General features: G+C 35.8%; 2 protein-coding genes across 3 annotated transcripts in view; one reads left to right on the forward strand and one right to left on the reverse strand.

The window, feature by feature from the left end:
- LOC127879268 (intermembrane lipid transfer protein VPS13D-like) overlaps positions 1-16707 on the reverse strand; it is a 168166-nt gene extending 151459 nt beyond the window's left edge. The window contains 9 exon segments of the mRNA XM_052426038.1: positions 63-113; positions 1325-1450; positions 1875-1991; positions 2226-2306; positions 4216-4293; positions 6036-6148; positions 8350-8427; positions 12644-12782; positions 16599-16707. Coding sequence (XP_052281998.1) covers positions 63-113; positions 1325-1450; positions 1875-1991; positions 2226-2306; positions 4216-4293; positions 6036-6148; positions 8350-8427; positions 12644-12740 — 741 coding nt within the window. The 5' untranslated portion in view covers positions 12741-12782; positions 16599-16707.
- A 114-nt stretch (positions 16708-16821) lies between these two features.
- Positions 16822-21441, forward strand: part of LOC127879237 (protein Red-like) — a 48891-nt gene continuing 44271 nt past the window's right edge. The window contains exon 1 of one of the 2 annotated variants that reach the window (XM_052425988.1): positions 16822-17035. Coding sequence is in view for 1 of the 2 variants with exons in the window: in XM_052425985.1 (XP_052281945.1) it covers positions 20439-20496 (58 nt within the window). In the remaining variant the exon portion in view is untranslated. Of the gene's footprint in view, positions 17036-20423; positions 20497-21441 lie in introns of those variants that run through there. The other variant, XM_052425985.1, reaches the window with a different exon arrangement.

The raw sequence follows: 21441 nt of genomic DNA on the forward strand, positions 1-21441 counted from the left end.
AAGCAATATGGCTATGAATGAAGAAGGTAAGTACCCTCACATACACAGTTTGAATACATTACCTTGAACTGTTTGGTGATGGATGACACATACATTTCTCGCTGCAGGGCGTCCTGCAACCAAGCATTCCAATAATATTGAATGACTTTATAGAAAGAATCTCTAGGTGTCGGATAGACTTGTGCTTTTTATGCATACCAATGTTTATCAATCCTCATAACAGACTACATTAAAAAATATGTAATGGAAGTAAAACAATAATCATTTAACAATTAAATATGAATGCATAGATTAACATAAAATATTTACAGAATATACGGTATAATATAATTAAACCATTCTATTACTTGTTAACTGAGTTCAAAACTGCACTTGCCTGCATGATGACCTAATCAAGTAGCAAAATTGCATCATGCAGTTTCAGAATGCAAGGTTTTTTAAATGAGGAAACGCAGCAATTGTAAAGATTAATTGTGAATGACAGAGTGTTTGGAATAAAATTGGTAAGATTGAATTTTTAATTTAAAATGTACTTAATAACAATGTGATTTAAGTGCTGCGTAAACGGTTGAAAACTATTTTTTCAATATTAATTGCTTATAAATTGTGTGCAGTCTTCATTTTGATGGAAATAACAGAACAATTAAAGGGTAATATCTTAGATGAATAAATGTTTCCTTGACCATTGATCAAAAACTGTCTATCCACAAAGAATGACCCCCTTACAACAAAGGAATAAATTGTATCAGGTGCGGATTCACAACTTATCATTGGAGATAGAATTTTTCAATGTAACAAAACTTGTTGACAATTGACATAATGCTTTTCTAGCTGCAACCAAATTAGTGAGTGGAGCTAGATCAATAGGGGACTGAGATTTTATATATATATTTATTTATTTATACCAGTACCCATATGAGTCAAACACTTTTTTAAAGAAACCTCGCCATGTAGTTTTTTATTCAATTTGTTAGATAAATTAATGTACAGAAAAAACTTACCTAATATTGTTTACTTATCTTCTATATTTTTAAGTAAAATCTCTTATCATTTTTTTCTAACTTTTAATTATTTTAAACATCATTATTTTAGCTTGATTGCATTTAAAGTACTTATTTCTTATTTGAAACACTCTCACTCCGTTTCCTTGGTCTAGAACCAGTACATGGAGTCTTTTGGGGAGATCTAAAGAACACTCCCACAGTGGGGATCGAACCAGTGACCTGCAAGTTGCTAGGCAGACATCATATCCATTAAACCACAGCACTATACACTATCTGACAACACAGTGCATTGCATTCCAGAGAAACTCCAGCCTACTCACGGCCATGTCATTTCTGGGCAGATCCCCAACCAGTGTGGTGTTGGTGTCCATGTACAGGGAGAAGTCACGCAGATCTACCAACTTGTGCATCACATCCACATAGTTCCGACTCACAAATTTTGGGGTCTAGAGTGGGTCAAGCAAACATCAATATTTAACAGAAATAACAAAAAATAAATGCAAGAAGTTATAATTTGCAACAGATTAACTAGCTACTTATTCACTATCTTGTAAACAGGTCACAGTTTAAAGCAAAGCTTTACATGAAGCAATTCTTGCGCTCCACCTACTGTCAATTAATGCTGTAGCTAAAATGAAAATGTACACAGTAAGAACTGCACATGATATATGTCCAATGAAACACTGCTTGGGCCTTTTCCAGATGGATCTTAAGTTAAACCTCTTCATTAAATTGTATTCAAATGTTTCTAATTATGTCAGTGATTTTATGGAACAGGCTACAAATTTACTCCAAATTTCCTAAAATAAAACAGCTGAGCTAAATCAGCATCCTAAATTTTTCCCACACCAGCCCTTTCCTGCCACTCACCCAGCCGGCATCTGTGCTCTGAGCACTCAGTGACTTGATAACAATGCCACATGCAAACGGGCAGCCAGGGTTTGTGATGTCATCTTCATAGCGGATATGGACATCACTGATATTCAACTGAAAGAAAAACATGTATTTGACACAATTATATTAAGAAAAGTCTTAATTTTCTGTGTCCTTCTTTTGAAATTTAAATCTTTGATAGTTTAGTTACATGTACATGAAGTAACTAATTTAATATTGGCTGTTATATTAGTGTCATCTTGCTAATGACATTTTTTTCATAATCTATATAACAAGAAATGCTGATAAAAATTGTGTGCACTTTGTTTCCATGCAATGTCCACCTACCTGAAGATTTTCAAGAATGTTCGCTAAGACAGAAGTGCCGTATGAAAACCAGGAGGATTCTTGCTTGTATGTCTTCTGAATCTATACATAGTGCAAATAACATTGGCAACTGTTATCCAGGCAACATTTGAAAAATTTTCGTTGCCATAAATATTTTTTCATACATTTTGATAAAGCATGCATATAATTTATTTTTCCAAACATGCTCGATGTAATGCTATACCAACATGATGTGATTTGTCCCAAAATGCTAAAAAAATATGCTTTAAGTTAACAATCCAAATGTTCAATTCAAGCTCCCTTTGGCTAAATTGTGGGGTGGTGCGGTGGTCGAGTGGGTGGTGCGGTGGTCGAGTGTTAACACTCTGGTCTACCATTCCAGAGGTCCCCGGTTCAAATCCTGGCCGGGGCACTGGACATTTCAGAAATGCTTCAAGTGTTTCCCACCCAACTAGAGATGTACTGGTATGAAACCCAGGTAATTCTCGCGTGTATCAGTGCTATACACTGAGCACGTAAAAGAACCAAGGTATCTATTCGCAAAGAGCTAGGGTATCGCACCCGGATTCCTTGTATCCCAATACTGTCTCTTCTGCTTGCTGTCTCTTCAGCAAAACCAAAGGACCCCATTGGAAATAAGTGCTTGCACTTTCATGGGTTATCCTTGACCGCAAGGTCAAAATAAATACATACAATCACTAATCCCTTAATCGCCACTAACAACAACACTCTCAAGAGTTTTGTGGATATCATATCAGTGATGAAGTGATGAAGATCTATTGATTTTGCCAAGCTGAAATAATATGGCGTATGATCACAAAGGCTATCTGCTACAACCAGATTGTATGTTAGAGTTATGTCGCTAAGAAAAAAACGCCTGTTTTACGATTTATGGCCCTACATTACTATAATCCTGTTTAAATCTTGTTTTGCAGTAAAATAAGTTATTTAAACACAGTCAAATGCTATTATCATTCACAGAAAATTACATTCACTTTTGCTCATTTTCTGAAATAATTTTGAACATGTTGAATTCTATCTAAATGTTATTTCACTTTTCAAATGGTCATTATAATAATACTACAACAATGCCAGATGCAGGCACATTGTGTTCCATGACTAAGACATTTTCAATTGTAAAATGCCTGTCCCACTAGCCTGTCAATATTTGATAGAATTGGATTTTAAATCAGTAGTGGCTTGTGTTGAACATGCATTATGGACTGAAATTAAAGCTTGTTTTTAAGGTGTCCGGCCACACAGTCAATCGTCTTGACAATTGTCACAAAAGGTCCTCATTTTGGCCAGAAAATATATGGCATGAATATTTTATTAAACAGATACTATCAAACAAAATATTTATCTAAGAAAACATCTTATTTCAACTACAAATTTATTAAACGCATAATAAAAACTACCATTACTTTAAATTTATGTTTCATCTAATAGCATGCCTTTATAAAACCTCATAGCGAAGCAAAATATAAAATTCAAATAATATACAAATCTGTAATTTCAGAGGGGGTAATCACGTGATTATCAAGATGGCGACGTCTATGCCGAGGCCGGTATTTTTTGCCGTTTTATACCATTTAATAACTTGTTTTATTTTTTTAATTCCGCCCACTTTCCAGCCATATAAGCAAGAAAGTTACTGGCGTTTATTTCATAGTAATATTCGCCCTATATCTCAACTTTACTCGGTGCAAAATTTATTAGCAGGATGACCTAATTAGGGCTCCACTTAGAAAATTTGCGGGGAGTAAAGTCCAGATACAAAGCAAATTTAAATACAAAATAAACGCTAATCACTTTTGTACTGATATGGCTGGAAAGTGAGTGTCATTTAAAAATTAAACAAAAGTAATAAAGGGTATAAAACAGCGAAAAATAACTGTCTCTGCATGGACGTTGCCATCTTGACTATCACGTGATTACCCCTTCTGTAATTTACAACATATTATCAAGGCAATGATGGACATAATCAAACCTGCAGCTTTTCTTCTAAAGCATTCAGCAGTTTCATTTTTCTAGCTTCAGCTGCTTCCTTTTCCTTTTCTTCATCGTACTGAAATCATGCAGGTGAGTGCAATGTATCATAATTTGTAGAAGGAGGCAACATCATGTAATGACGTGATCTTCATCAAACATTATGTCTACTTCTTTCAGTACCATGGTTTATCTGAAATCCTTTTTATGTTTGATGATTCTTTATATACCATATTTTACTAAAAAATTGGGTTATATGTTGCTTATGAAAATTAAATTAAATGTATAGATTGCTGATGCAAACATGAGATGTGTTCGTCAGAAACACAATGCCCCCTACTGCGCCGCTTTGAAATAAAATTTCTATTTATCATTTGGCAGGTATAGAAATCATCTCCCTTTAAAGCTTATTACTTGTGGTTTATCAAAGAGATCATAGCCAGAGTTCCTGTATCTATGGACATAAGTGCACAGGTATGTAATGAACCCTACCATTCACAAATTATTACAGGAAGAAATGATAATGTTATCATTTAAAAATAAACTTTGACAAATCAATCATTTGAGTTATAAATAATCAAAATAACAAATCTGTACAGTAGCTGTAAAAATAACTTAAATTCTTGGTAAGGAAATATATAATCTGAAATTATTTGCTACTGAGATTTTTAGTAGCAAATAATTAAAAGCCACTACCGTGACTGTAGATTCACCACTCAAAATGTGCAGCTCCATGAGATACACATGCATGCCAAATATCAAGTTGCTATGTACAATATTGAACAAGTCTATTAAGCAATATAAGTCCCCTACTGGCTCCACCATTGTCGGAAATTCCAGATTTTTTTTTATATATTTGTTGCCATTGCAACCAAATTTTTTTATTTAGGAACAAAATGAAATGACGTGCATTATGTCCATATTGCCATCTATCCATGTTTCAAGTTTCATGAAAAAATATTAAGAACTTTAAAAGTTATTGCAGGATCCAGAAAACCACCATTTTCAGCAGTATTTCTAGTCTATTTTTTGCCATAGCAACCAGAATTTTTGACGTCGGAACGAAATAAAATGACGTGCATAATGTCCATATTGCCATCTATCCATGTTTCAAGTTTCATGAAAAAATATTAAGAACTTTAAAAGTTATCGCAGGATCCAGAAAAACCACCATTTTCAGCAGTATTTCTAGTCTATTTGTTGCCATAGCAACCAGAATTTTTGAAGTAGGAACGATATGAAATGACATGCATAATGTCCATATTGCCATCTATCCATGTTCCAAGTTTCATGAAAAAATATTAAGATCTTTTAGAGTTATCGCAGGATACCGGTAGGGGACTAATAATTATCTCCCTTTAAAGCTTATTACTTCCCTTGGATTTGTATTTTTGACCTTAGACCTTGAAGGATGACCTTGACCCTTTACCACGATGTGTTTGTCAGAAACACAATGCTGCCTACTGCGCCGCTTCGATTTATTTAACAAAAATATATAATTTGGCAGGTCAGATAATTATGTCCATGTAAAGCTTATTACTTCCCTTGGATTTGTTTTTTCGACCCCGTGACCTAGTTTTTAACCCGGCATGACCCATATTCGAACTTGACCTAGATATTGTCTAGATACATTTTCTGACAAAGTTTCGTAAAGATCGGATGAAAACTATTTGAATTAGAGAGCGGACACGAAAAGTGTGACAGACTGACAGACAGACTTACATACAGACTTACAGGCGGACAGTGCGAAAACTATATACCCCCTTTTCTTCCAAAGGGGGCATAAAAAGAGAACAAAGAAAGACACAAGATGTTCCAAACCTTGATATCCTGCAGAGGTCCTGCCACAAGGTACAGTTGTTCAATGGATATCACCCAGGGCTCACTGTGCAGCCTTCTCACAGGGATCTCAAGCCTGATCTTACCTATAAAACCTGCAATATAAGACAAGTTAGTGTATCTTCAAACAGGATCAGAAATAAACACAATTCACAAAAAAGTTATTTTCTAGGATAACATTTTACTTGAAAAAAAACACTAAACAATGCCACTGGGTTGCATTTTGTGTTTAAAACATCATTTATAAAAATAAATGTATAAATACATATTAAATGTATTGTTTCAGTTATTTTGATAAAAATCAAGGTTATTTATTAATTGACAAATGTTATCTGAACCTTAACCATGATAAACTTATAAATTATGATAACAAGAGGGCCAAAATGGCCCTAGTTCGCTCACCTGAGAGGAGTCGGTTCATTCAATCTTTACCAAACATCAAACTTGACCTAGATATTGTCCAGACAAACATCCTGGTCAAGTTTCATCATTATTGAACCAAAACTCTGGCATATGGAGTAATTTTACTTTTGTAAGATTTGACCTGGTGACCTATATTTTGAGTTGACCCCCCTTACCAAACATCAAACTTTGCTTACAAAAATAAATATTATGACCAAGATTAATAAAATCTGAAACAAAATTGTGATCTCTAGAGTGTTTACAAGGGTTTTGTATAATATAATGAAAATTTGGACAATCTAAATGCAATAATTATGGCATTAATTATATGATATATATAAAACCAATCTTTTCACCAAGTTTCATGATGATTGGGCAAAAAATGTGACTTCTAGAGTGTTTACAAGCTTTTTTTACTATATAAATATGAGAAAACTGGCCCCCCTCCCCCCCGGCAGCCATGTTATTCAACTGACCGGAACCATTTTCAAACTCAGCTCTCAAGGAAACAAATGTTCTGACCAAATTTCATGAAAATTGGGCCAAAAATGTGAATTCTAGAGTGTTCACATGTTTTCACTATAAACATTTAGAGAAAAATGCCCCGCCCACTGGGGGCATGTTTTTTCACAGATCTGGACAATTTTCAAACTACTCCGAGATATCAATAAAACCAATGTTTTGACCAACTTTCATGATGATTGGGCAAAAATTGTGACTTCTAGAGTGTTTACAAGGTTTCTCTATAGCCAAATAAGGAAAACTGCCCTCCCCCCCGGCAGCCATATTATTCAACTGACCGGAACCATTTACGAACTCAATTCTCATATCAAGGAAACAAATGTTCTGACCAAATTTCATAAAAATTGGGCCAAAAATGCGACTTCTAGAGTGTTCACATGTTTTCACTATATACATATAGAGAAAAATGCCCCGCCCATTGGCGGCCATGTTTATCACCGATCTGGACCATTTTCGAACTCGTCCGAGATATCAATAAAACCAATGTTTTGACCAATTTTCATGATGATTGGGCAAAAATTGTGACTTCTAGAGTGTTTACAAGTTTTCTCTTTAGCCACATAAGGAAAACTGCCCCCCCCCCCCACTGGCAGTCATGTTATTCAACTGACCGGAACCATTTTCAAACTAAACTCTCATATCAAGGAAACAAATGTTTTGACCAAATTTCATGAAAATTGGGCCAAAAATGTGACTTCTAGAGTGTTCACATGTTTTCACTATATACATATAGAGAAAAATGCCCCGCCCACTGGCTGCCATGTTTTTTCACCGATCTGGACCATTTTTGAACTCGTCCGAGATATCAATAAAACCAATGTTTTGACCACCTTTCATGATGATTGGGCAAAAATTGTGACTTCTAGAGTGTTTACAAGGTTTCTCTATAGCCAAATAAGGAAAACTGCCCAGCCCACTGGCGGCCATGTTTTTTTCAACGGACCGGAACCACTTTTGAACTCAACCAACATATCATTAAGACAAACATTTTGACAAAGTTACATGAAGATTGGGCATGAAATGTGACTTCTACAGTGTTTACAAGTTTTTTCTTTTTTTTTACCTAGTGACCTAGTTTTTGACATGGCACGACCCAGTTTCGAACTCAACCGAGATTTCATTGGGACAAAGCTTCTGACCAAGTTTCATGAAGATCGGACAATAAATGTGGCCTCTAGAGTGTTTACAAACAAATATGGACGGACGGACGACGGACAAAGACCGGTCACAAAAGCTCACCTGAGCAATCAGGTGAGCTAAAAATATACATGTTCACCTTATAACATATATATTGTTAAGTCTATATTACTTAAAGTTCTGACAGTTAACATCAACTCTACTATGTTCCTTCAGAACTACATGAAATATCTACCTGATTTTACATGCAATGGAAGCCCAAGCTTATTAAGTGCATCTTTCTTCAATGGCAGATTCTCTAGTTCAACAGCTCCTTAAATAAAACAAATATTGGAAAGAATGCCCGTCAAGACTAATTAACTATTAAAATTTAAACCAGTAACTTATACAGGGTCGATGTAGATAATTTTATAAGCTTCTTTTCAGTAAGTTATAAATATAATCTTTCAGATCTACCGAAATAACTGATTTTTAGAAAATTCATGTTCATTCCAATTTAAAATTGTGCCAACATAACATGAACATTAAAATTTGGAAAAAAAGTGTTCAGATTTTTAGTTTATTAGAAAGAATAATATATGTTTTGTTTTCCTTGTACGAATGCAACCAACAATCCACGTTAAAACACTCAAAAAGGTAATAGTGAACAAGAGGGACATAAATAGCCCTTATGCACTCACCAGAGTTCAAGGTACACCAATTGTAAAAGACTTGATTTGGAGACCTAGTTTTTTATATAAAACTTGACCAAAACTCAAAGATGGCCTTGACATCGTCATGATAACTATTCTGACCAAGTTTCATCTCACTGAGTCATTAATATGGCTTTTAGAGTGCTTATGAGGCCTTTCTAAGATTTCACCTGGTGACCTAATTTTTGAACATATGCAATTATCCAGTTTCGAACTTTATGTAGATACTGTCAGGAAAAATATTCTGACCAAGTTTCATGAAGCTTGTGTCGTTAATGTGGTTTCTACATTGGTAACCAGGTTTTATAAGACTTCTTCTGGAGACCAGACGCATGTGACCCACAATGAACAATATTGAGTTGCGATACCTGACAAGGGAGCAATGGTGAGTTGTGATACCTGACAAGTGAACAATGGTGAGTTGTGATACCTGACAAGAGAGCAATGGAGAGTTGTGATACCTGACAAGTGAACAATGGAGAGTTATGATACCTGACAAGAGAGCAATGGAGAGTTGTGATACCTGACAAGTGAACAATGGTGAGTTGTGATACCTGACAAGAGAGCAATGGAGAGTTGTGATAACTGACAAGAGAACAATAGTGAGTTGTGATACCTGACAAGAGAGCAATGGAGAGTTGAGATACCTGACAAGAGAGAATGGTGAGTTGTGATACCTGACAAGTGAACAATGGTGAGTTGTGATACCTGACAAGTGAACAATGGAGAGGTATGATACCTGACAAGAGAGCAATGAAAAGTTGTGATACCTGACAAGTGAACAATGGTGAGTTGTGATACCTGACAAGAGAGCAATGGAGAGTTGTGATACCTGACAAGAGAGAATTGTGAGTTGTGATACCTGACAAGAGAGCAATGGAGAGTTGTGATACCTGACATGAGAACAATATTGAGTTGTGATACCTGACAAGTGAACAATGGTGAGTTGTGATACCTGACAAGTGAACAATGGTGAGTTGTGATACCTGACAAGAGAGCAATGGAGAGTTGTTATACCTGACAAGTGAACAATGGTGAGTTGTGATACCTGATAAGGGAGCAATGGAGAGTTGTGATACCTGACAAGGGAGCAATGGAGAGTTGTGATACCTGACAAGTGAACAATGATGAGTTGTGATACCTGACAAGAGAGCAATGGAGAGTTGTGATAACTGACAAATGAACAATGGTGAGATGTTATACCTGACAAGTGAACAATGGTGAGTTGTGATACCTTCCAAGGGAGCAATGGAGAGTTGTGATACCTGACAAGACAGCAATGGTGAGTTGTGATACCTGACAAGTGAACAATGGTGAGTTGTGATACCTGACAAGGGAGCAATGGTGAGATGTTATACCTGACAAGAGAGCTATTGTGAGATGTTATACCTGACAAGAGAACAATAGTGAGTTGTGATACCTGACAAGGGAGCAATGGCGAGTTGTGATACCTGACAAGTGAACAATGGTGAGTTGTGATACCTGACAAGGGAGCAATGGCGAGTTGTGATACCTGACAAGTGAACAATGGTGAGTTGTGATACCTGACAAGGGAGCAATGGCGAGTTGTGATACCTGACTAGAGAGCAATTATGAGATGTTATACCTGACAAGAGAACAATATTGAGTTGTGATACCTGACAAGGGAGCAATGTAGAGTTGTGATACCTGATAAGAGAACAATGGTGAGTTGTGATACCTGACAAGGGAGCAATGGAAAGTAGTGATAACTGACAAGTGAACAATGGTGAGTTTTGATACCTGACAAGTAAATAATGGAGAGTTGTGATACCTGACAAGAGAACAATATTGAGTTGTGATACCTGACAAGGGAGCAATGGTGAGTTGTGATACCTGACAAGTGAACAATGGTGAGTTTTGATACCTGACAAGAGAGTAATTGTGAGTTGTTATACCTGGCAAGAGAACAATGGTGAGTTGTGATACCTGACAAGGGAGCAATGGAGAGTAGTGATAACTGACAAGAGAGAATGGTGAGTTGTGATACCTGACAAGTGAACAGTGGTGAGTTGTGATACCTGACAAGAGAGCAATGGTGAGTTGTGATACCTGACAGGAGGGCAATGGAGAGTTATGATACCTAACAAGGGAGCAATGGAGAGTAGTGATAACTGACAAGAGAGAATGGTGATTTGTGATAACTGACAAGAGATAATGGTGAGTTGTGATACATGACAAGAGAGAATGGTGAGTTGTGATACCTGACAATAAAGCAATGGTGAGTTGTGATAACTGACAAGAGAACAATGGAGAGTTATGATAACTGACAAGAAAGCAATGGTGAGTTGTGATACCTGACAAGAGAGAATGGTGAGTTGTGATACCTGACAAGAGAGCAATGGTGAGTTGTGATACCTGACAAGAGAACAATGGTGAGTTGTGATACCTGACAAGAGAGCAATGGTGAGTTGTGATACCTGACAAGAGAGCAATGGTGAGTTGTGATACCTGACAAGAGAGAATGGTGAGTTGTGATACACGACATAAGAGCTATGGAGAGTTGTGAAACCTGACAAGTGAACAATGGTGAGTTGTGATACCTGACAAGAGAGAATGGTGAGTTGTGATACCTGACAATAAAGCAATGGTGAGTTGTGATACCTGACAAGAGAACAATGGTGAGTTGTGATACCTGACAAGACAGCAATGGTGAGTTGTGATACCTGACAAGAGAGCAATGGTGAGTTGTGATACCTGACAAGCGAGAATGGTGAGTTGTGATACCTGACAAGGGAGCAATGGTGAGTTGTGATACCTGACAAGGGAGCAATGGTGAGTTGTGATACCTGACAAGAGAGAATGGTGAGTTGTGATAACTGACAGGAGAGCAAAGAAAAGTGGTGATAACTTACAGGAGAGCAATGGAGGGTTGTGATACCTGACAAGAGAGCAATGGAGATTTGTGATACATGACATGAGAGCAATGGAGAGTTGTGATACTTGACAAGAGAGCAAAGAAAAGTGGTGATAACTTACAGGAGAGCAATGGAGACAGAGCTCCATTTAAGGATTTGTGAAATTAGTAACGGTACTGCCACTGACAGAAAGAAAAGGAGTAACGCTGAAAATCAATTAGTACCTGTACTACCATATCTAAAAATACAGGTAGTACTGTGCTACCCGTGTTCTTGGTTATTGAAGGGTGTATAACCGACTTTACAGAAACATTTGCTGCAATTATAATAAATTTATTTAGCTTCTTAAACAGTTACTTTATTAGATTTTCCATTCTGAATTATGATACAAATACAACTACACATTACAACTCATGACTAAATGCTATTTCTTCATTTTTCTTGACAAGAAAACACAAGCCAACTAGTAAGCTTAGTAAATGAATACTAATGTCACTGTCTCATCTCAAAAGAATCATTGCTTTAGCAGTTAACTGTCAAAGTTGGCATTGCAAAATTTACAATTTAACCGTAAAATGTCTTGTATTTTCTCGGTGACAAGCCAATCATATTTGGTTTTCCTATCTTCCAAAGTTTTTGTTTGGATCCGTTTCCCGGAAATCACGCGACAAATAGACAATAATACCAAAACAAGGTCTACAACTTTTCGGTAATTCAAATTAACGAAAAGTGCCGTTAGGTTAAAGACCAACAAATCACGCTGCGCTGACGTATCGGTACGGCCAGATTTTTTTCGTAAATGCGTAAACGGGATATTAAAGTCTTAATTGTACATCCAGTTCATAAAAATAAATGCGTAAACCTTCATGAAAAAGCCGTATTTACGGCTGTACGGCCCTTATCTGGAACTCTGATGGAGAGTTGTGATACCTGACGAGAGAGCAATGGAGATTTGTGATACCTGACAAGAGTGCAATGGAGAGTTGATCAGTGTTCAGATTTTCCACATATTCTCCAACATATGTGTTCAACACCCAGGCTGCCAAACCCTTCAACATCCTGCTGGGCTTAGCTGTTCACTGACATTCCGTGAATATAATCTACAAAAAAGTTAATCAAACAATTATTTACTAAGTTTGTAACAACACTAGCTATTGTCAACTTTACAAAAACAAATTCTATTGGAAATTTCTGTCATAAAAATGTATCAAAATGACAATACATTTAACTTCTGCAGCTCATGGCAAGCTTGCTTCTCACCACTAAGGTTATGGTCAAATAATTCATACCAGGACCAATGAGAGATTGGTTGGTGGAAACTATACCCGACATGACCATACACACCTGATAATGGCATGTTCATGAAATGATAGTATAGTAAACAAGGCTATTGTCAAGCAATATGGTCCCCTACCGGCTCCACCATTGTCAGAAATTCAACCATTGTCAGATTTATTTATTTTTTGGTTGCCATAGCAACCAGAATTTTTGATGTAGGAACAAAATAAAATTACGTGCATAATGTCCATATTGCCATCAATCCGTGTTTCAAGTTTCATGAAAAAATATTAAGAACTTTTAAAGTTATCGCAGGATCCAGAAAACCACCATTTTCAGCAGTATTTCTAGTCTATTTGTTGCCATAGCAACCATAATTTTTGACATAGGAACAAAATGAAATGACGTGCATAATGTCCATATTGCCATCTATCCATGTTTCAAGTTTCATGAAAAATTATTAAGAACTTTTAAAGTTATCGCAGGATCCAGAAAAGTGTGACTGACTGACAGACTGACTGACAGACTGACAGACAGACAGACAGACAGAGCGCAAACCATAAGTCCCCTCCGGTGAAATCGGTAGGGGACAATAATTGCATTTAAAGTCATTTCAATCCATCCTAGCCCTGTGCTTGCAAAGATGGACATTTAAATTCTTTTTTTTAACTGAAAAACATTAATAGTTTCCAGGACTTATTGAGCACTTGAGCATTTTATTTAGAAATACTTAGAATATATTAAAAGGGCATATCCATACACTTTTATTTAAAAATAAGATTATCTCTTAATTGAATATAATTGCCTTACAACTAATCATTGTTTTTAAAACACTCAGAAAAATATATTTGTTTAAAAAATAAGTTGTCCCTCAAGCGAATTTCATGTGAGTTGGAAAGATGTAAGACAAACTTTAGTGACAACAACTCTTTTTGAGCCAGCGATAATCTTTTTTTATTGTATACACTAACTGGGTCCATTATTTTCAGGAAATTGCATCAAGCCCTCTGGCACAAACTAATCTGTGCTACCTACTTTTAAAATCTCATGCTGCAAGTATCAATCATTTCTTTTTGTATTTAAACATCCAAAATGATAGAAAACATCTACTGAAGCCCTAATGAACTAAAAATCTAACTTTAAATGAAATTCCCCATTCAACGTCTTCACTTTTTAAATTGTTTGTATATACATGTATCTGCTTGAGAGTACTTGAGTGAGACATTATTAATATTTTTAAAGTTCTTCAGAGTGCACACTACCTGTTTGTTTGTTTTTAAATTGCGCCCAAACTTACAATAATAATAATAACAAGAGCACCGCATAACTGGTGCCACGCTCAGGCTGCGAAAGCTTGTCAGAATTTTTTTTTTTAGAGGTCACAGACTCACAGTGACCTTGACCTTTGACCTAGTGACCCAAAAATGGGTGTGGCGTGTAGAACTCATCAAGGTGCATCTACATATGAAGTTTCAAAGTTGTAGTAGGAAGCACTTTGATTTTAGAGCCTATGTTAAAGTTTTATATTAGAGGTCACAGTGACCTTGACCTTTGACCTAGTGACCCAAAAATGGGTGTGGCGTGTAGAACTCATCAAGGTGCATCTACATATGAAGTTTCAAAGGTGGAAGCACTTTGACTTTAGAGCCTATGTTAAAGTTTTATATTAGAAGTCACAGTGACCTTGACCTTTGACCTAGTGACCCAAAAATGGGTGTGGCATGTAGAACTCATCAAGGTGCATCTACATATGAAGTTTCAAAGTTGTAGATGGAAGCACTTTGATTTTAGAGCCAATGTTAAGGTTTTAGCAAGACGCCTAAGGCGGACGGCTGACGGCGGACGACGAGCTGGCTATGACAATACCTCGGAAAACAGCCGAGCTACTAATAATAATAATTTTGATAACCAAAATGTATCAAAATCTTCCATATTGTTCAAAATGAACAAAAACAGGACAGGTTCTGCCAAGTGCTGAGCATCACACAAGCCATTCCATGGAGCAAAACTGACAGCTTTGGTTTCCAGAAATCAACAAAGGAGATTTACCTGAACTATGAGAGTTTACAAGGAATAAAGTTATTCACAATGGTTATCTTTTTTATTGGTTCGGTTATTTTACTTGGATAGACCATATGTGAATTGTTAAGATTCTATATCTGTCTGTCTGTCAACAAAAATCGGCTTTAAAATTAAAAAGATAAAATGTGCAAAAATTGTCAAAGAGTGGTTTAAGTAACAATTTAAAGGCAATTAACATGTTAAAGAAATATGATAGTGTCCATGCAAATGAAGTGTGTGTTGAGCAGTGTCTGAAAATTAATGTAAACTAATAATAACCAAACTTACCACAAGTAAGTCAAAGTACTATTTCTTTACAATTGTGTTCTGATCATTTTAAGTATGAAATAATGTTTATTGTGCAACTAATAAATTGACTGTTACTTGTTGTTCCGTGATAATTGTTTGATACACTAGTACAAACCAGCATCATTTATTTTTTAAAAATAATAAAGTATATAACTTATTAGATATTGTTTCAAACAAACTGCATACTTCGCTGCATTCAGTGATTTTTTTGCCCAACTAGGAAAAGTACCAGTACTGTACAAAGTGGGAAAAAATAGCATGAATATCCCTAAAATTGGGAAAATTCACGGCGTAAAATCTTCAGATTGGGAGTTATAGGTCTTTGAAATTACTTGGTATAAATTGCACAAACTAATTAAAATATTCATTTTCATGCATTTTGGCTTGAAAGGTTCAGTTTCAGTGCTCATTAATTCGTTAGTTGCAGATAATGCACTTTATGAACGAAATTGAGGAAATTTTCCTTCCTTTTTGGAATTATTCAGAAGGCATTTGGGAATTTTGTAGTTTTTCCTCAATAAAAAAATGATGTGAAGAGTTTTGTATCGCAATATATTATCATATACCATTTGATATATGAGACTACAGGGGTTTTTCTGCTATGTAAAAAAGGCTGTAAAACGGACCCGATCCCAAAGCAAACGGACCTCGATCCCAAACCCAAATTAAACAAAAATAATCCCAATTTAAAATTATTTTTATTTTTTTAGAAAGATGTGACTTATGACTTATAATTGGTAGACTCTATAGCTTATATTTTTTTGTAAACAACCTACAAAATATGTGACTGAAATTAAAATGATTTTCCCCAAAAAGGCCAGGATAAGACCTGTTGTGTCAATATTTGTTGATAAAAAAAATTCTCAATATGGTCTTTTTTGTTGATAAAAAATCCCAAATTTGCCACTTTTATCGAATAAAAAATCCCAATTTGACCAGAATCCTTTTCCCAAAATGGCTTGAAAAAAACCCTGGACTACGCCTACAAAGACGATGACTGACATATAAATAAGCTCATATGATTAAGGCCATATCAACCGAATTTGTTGCATTGGCTCAAATTGGCTAGTTTTTTTAGCCATGACAATTTTAAACTAGGTGACAATGGTTGGCGAAAAAAGACACCTGTATTTATGAAATATTTCAATTGAAAAACAAGTGTGTTGTCCTTCTACATATTTATTCATTGGTAACTCTTTTAATAAATTATAATTTTACATTCAATTAGACAGCTCTTATCCTAGATGGGACCAGTAATTCATTGGTACCTTTTCTGTGTAATTTGTGATATTTCGAAATTATTATCAAGCAAATCCCGAAACGATTTGACATCTTAAAGGGAGGCTGCCATATTTGTCATCTTACCTAGAGTAATTACACAACGAAACGTTTCATTGGATAATGCGATAAAGATATAGCTAATGAAACAGCGTATTTTAAAAGGCGAACCGGAACTGGACGTTTCTGGCCACTAGGGTAAAGTGATCTAGAGTCGGACGCGATCTGAAGTCGGACGTTTTTGGACCCGTTTTTCTGTCGATTTTAGACAGTTCAGCATGTAAACAAGTGTACATTAACCGAAATAAATATTTAAACCAATAAAATAAGTCGTTTGTCTGTTGTGGCGTACTTCCCAGCATTCCTGAAGTTCATTTCTAAAAATACCTTCACGGGCGCGAATTTCAAAATTGACAACGCAAAAGAAGTAAGTTTTGTTTGCGTTTGAAACAGTCTAGCAGTGTTGAAATCTGTTTGAGCAATTAACATCATTGTTTAAGCTGTAGATTTATGATCATTTTGTAAACTTAATTTAAGTTTAATCGTAGTTTCTTTGAATTGATCAACAAATTTCCCCACCGACAACATGAACCATTTTAGATATTGAGTCGGACAGCAAAACAACGCAATTTGATATTGAGTCGGACACTGTCAGACTCAATGTCAGTTGTGAATAAACAATGTTTAACCTATATTTACATATGAAAGTTTATAGATAGGTCTCAAATACAGAAATAAGCCTGTTTAATTACGGGTTTACGTGGAACTAAATTCAAATGTTGACAAGTCCAATAGCTCTTATATGTTCCATTCATCAAACAGTTTACTCGGTCTGTGCTAGATTGTTCTAATTAATTTGTGCAAAGTGTTGTTTTTTTTTACTACTTTTGTTTAAAAGTTCATTTCCAGCACAAAATGAGCACGTAAACCAAATTTTTACATGTTGCGCTTTCCGAAATTCGTTGATATCTAACGATGTTTATTCATACAAAAATTTCATGTGAGAAATTGGGCTACGTTGGTAATAATAGGATTTTACCACTATTTTACACTTTTTGCACTGTGTAGTTAATATTTTGTGCTGTCGTATTTCACTTTGTAATTAATAGGATGAAGAACGTGATAATCCGCAATTTTTGTGTTGTCGGTATGCACCATACAGGTGCGAAGCAGCTAGAAGTCGGTCCATTGCATTATTGTCGTCATGAACCTGGTAACCGAAAGGACTGTAATGCGATTGCAGTTTATGGAGACTCACACCTGCACCAGGGCCGATATTATCTTCGCCGTGAAGATGCCCTTAAGCTCAAGACTGTATTGAATTTTGCAAAAGGGTCGTGTTACCTTCGGGCCAAAAATGTCCCCATAAAAGTTTTAAAAGCTGCGCGGGCCGATGCAGAATTGCAGCATCGGCTTCGTTGCTGCGAAACAGATGCAGACTCCATAGCTGAGCCTGAGATATAAAAGAGTTCATACATATATAAAATATATTAACATTCTGTGAAATTTGACAGTGCAGCTACAGTTGACAGTTTCTTATTTTCAATGTTTTATTCATTATGTTTGTTTATATTTGCCAATAAATAAAATAAATGTATTTAAAACGTATCGGCTTAATTTTTGATACTTCAGTGGCTCTCTATAATCGGGATGTCTGTTCGCCGCGATGAATATAATGTTCCCAAATCGTCTTTGCCTGATAGGGTGACTGGTAAAGCACGGCGCTACCTGGGGTAAAAAGCCCAAAATGTCCTCGACTGATGAAAAGGCTCTTATTGAGGCCGCCACTTCATAAGCGGCCAGGGGTTTTGGGTTTAGTAAAGGTAACATTTAAAGGTACGTGGGGATTTTTGCCGATCAGAAAGGCGCTTCGTTTAAGCGTGGCAGGCCTTTGGATATGTTGTGGATATTGATAAAGTTGAAAGCTTGGAACCCTGAGTTCTCCTTGCGAAGCACTCAGGTAACTGCAGCAAACAGGCACACGGCCATGACATGTAATGCACCAAAAGAAAAAAAATCGCGTACACACATGTTTGAGTGGTTTTGTAACTGGATTACTCATAAATACGAATTAGAAATTATGCTGTACATTGTATTTGTCTTTAGCTTGAAAACACGAATCTTTAATATTCAACTTGTTTTCGATACCCGATGGGCTTCATAAACGTTCATGTTCACACACGCTAACACACGTAGTGCATTAAGCAAGGCATCGTTACTATGTAGTTGCCCAATATTAACCTGATACTCTTGAATAGTGTGAAAATAAATTTAGCAAAACCTCGCTGGTCTAGTATGGCAACCACCAATCGAACTTGTATGCACCGGGAGAGAAGTCGAACCCGGGTCGCCAAGCTTAGAAGCGTGTGTAGCAACCACTGGTCGATAACGTAGGTATATAAGTAATTTTACATCATTTAATTAGATTAATTCATTTCAATATAAACCAAATATTGAAAAAGCATTAATAGAACAAATATTTTTGCATTATTGACTTAAAATAGTATAAAACCATATAATATATGGCCATTTACTCTGACATCTCTCACTGTCCAACTCAATATCAAAACTGTCCGACTCACAATCGAACTGGAGTAGCTGTATTCAACTACACAAATAGGCGCAATCTAAACCGTTTTGCCTGCAAAAACGGTTGAAATGCGTAGCGGGAACAATAGGCTGGGTACCAGTTTGAAGAAACCGTCCTGACAGTTCTAAATATAGCTCAAATCGTTCGAAACTGAAAACACTGTCCGACTCACGATCACTTTACCCTACCAGTTCGTGCCGCGGATATTTGTGTAGGAGGGCATTGGACGTTTCGCCCAACTGATAATATATAAAAGGGTAGGTGTGAATAATATCGTATAGAAGGTGTGAATCATAACAGGAAACTTTCGCACCTTTGATTGTAACATTTGTTGGAACCCCTCCCATTGTTTTATTTCAAGATTGTTTAAGAGTCAATTTACATGCTTAATATAATACGTTAACAATAAATTACATAAAACATTTTAAATACACTGACATTAACCATATCAAAAGTGAATGCATACATACATTTTAAACAATATCTAGATTGATAACATAAATATATTCAAACATCATTTGGGTTGAAAGAACGTTCTTCGGGATTTTTTTCCCGAAATTCCGTTTTGGAATTTTGAAATTCGTTGGTTGCTTTGGAGTAGACATATTGAAATGACACAAAAATTGTGGTAAAAAAACATTAAATATGTTTTGTTAGAATTATCGATTTACTTTGAGTTATTACAATTATTTCAGGTATCTTGAAGTATCTTTAATTTTGTGATAATTAAGGACTATTGGATATCGGCACATTTGTTTCATGTCATACTTTCCTTTATATTAATAAAAAGAAGCAAATGCTTAGATCATACCGATAATTAAAGATTCCCAGGTTTAATTAATCAAGAATAAAGGGGTTATCAACTTATCGTTATAACAGAGAGCGATCAATTAATAACATAATTGACACGTACATTACCGCGGGCGGTTGATGACAATAAAATGCACGCGTCATTACAGCGAAAGCGTGATTACCTTGCTTCCTGGTAAAGATATGTTCAAATATACGGGTATTGAAATGAAAAAAAGCTCTGCCGAAATTTCATTTTTGCCGAAAATATTGTCACCCCAGCTCCGACGTCTCTGCAGAAGTGAATGCATACATACATTTTAAAATGTTTTAATACACATATACAAAAGTACTCAAATATATAAACAAAAATACAACAGCATACTATCCTATCCTATACATACACAAATCAGACATACAATGTATTGCATTTCAGAAGTCATCACCGTGGATGTTGTCCTGGGTTGTGCCCGGTCCCAGCCCGATGATATGGCAGCATGCTCTGAGCAGTTAAGTAGTTGTCATGTCATCGTCTTCGTACTTCTCCCAGATCTCGTAGAGTCGCCCGTGAACTTCATTGAATATTTTTCGGTGTACCCGAGTCAGGGCGTGTTCCGACACTAGGCGGATTGTCAGATCCACTGTTTCTGCACTTCATGTTTTATATTTATTAAACATAATAAACTGTGCACAAATGCACACATGTTTTTATACTAACAATAAATAATTTTATTTTATTATTACAAACACATATACATGATGCATACAAAATAACAACACTTTATGTTGTATTTTTATTGATCATAATGCACTATTTACAAATATTTGTATACTAACAATACATCATTTTATTTTTTGTTATTTATAATTATAATTGTCAACATTGTCGTAATTTTCTACATTAATATACACCCCAATATCATTCACACCTATACGGCATTATTCACACCTATCCGCCTATATATTATCAGTGGGACGAAACGTCTTTCAGTGTATTTTTTACTGTCATTTTACTCTGTTTTTATTTCAATGTACATTTATAACTTGCATGCATAATATGCTTGCCATGATGATATTATGTCAAACTTTGTTGATGGACTTTGTTGTTCGTCCAACTTTATGGGACAATTTTTTCCCATTTTTGATGGTTTATTTCCATTATTGCTTTATTATATAACAATTAATAAATGCCGGTTGGCGTTTCTGCGCCAGCCCTTTTCAATCCACTCATTTGTTGAAGTGTTCTTATGTCCCACAAATGAACAAGTAATTTTGGAGAGCGAAAATATAAAAACGTACTCCTAGAGCCTTTGATAATTTTTGCTATAGCGGCTCTCAGCAACCATTTGGGTTATAAAGCTGAGAGTTGAATTATTGCAACAACATGCAGGACAGGTTGGGTTTCCTCCCGGTAAACCGCCTTCCCCCGGACAAAAACTTTTATCTAGAAGGAG

This window comes from Dreissena polymorpha, chromosome 4, assembly GCF_020536995.1.
Source record: "Dreissena polymorpha isolate Duluth1 chromosome 4, UMN_Dpol_1.0, whole genome shotgun sequence".
Lineage (NCBI taxonomy): Eukaryota > Metazoa > Mollusca > Bivalvia > Myida > Dreissenidae > Dreissena > Dreissena polymorpha.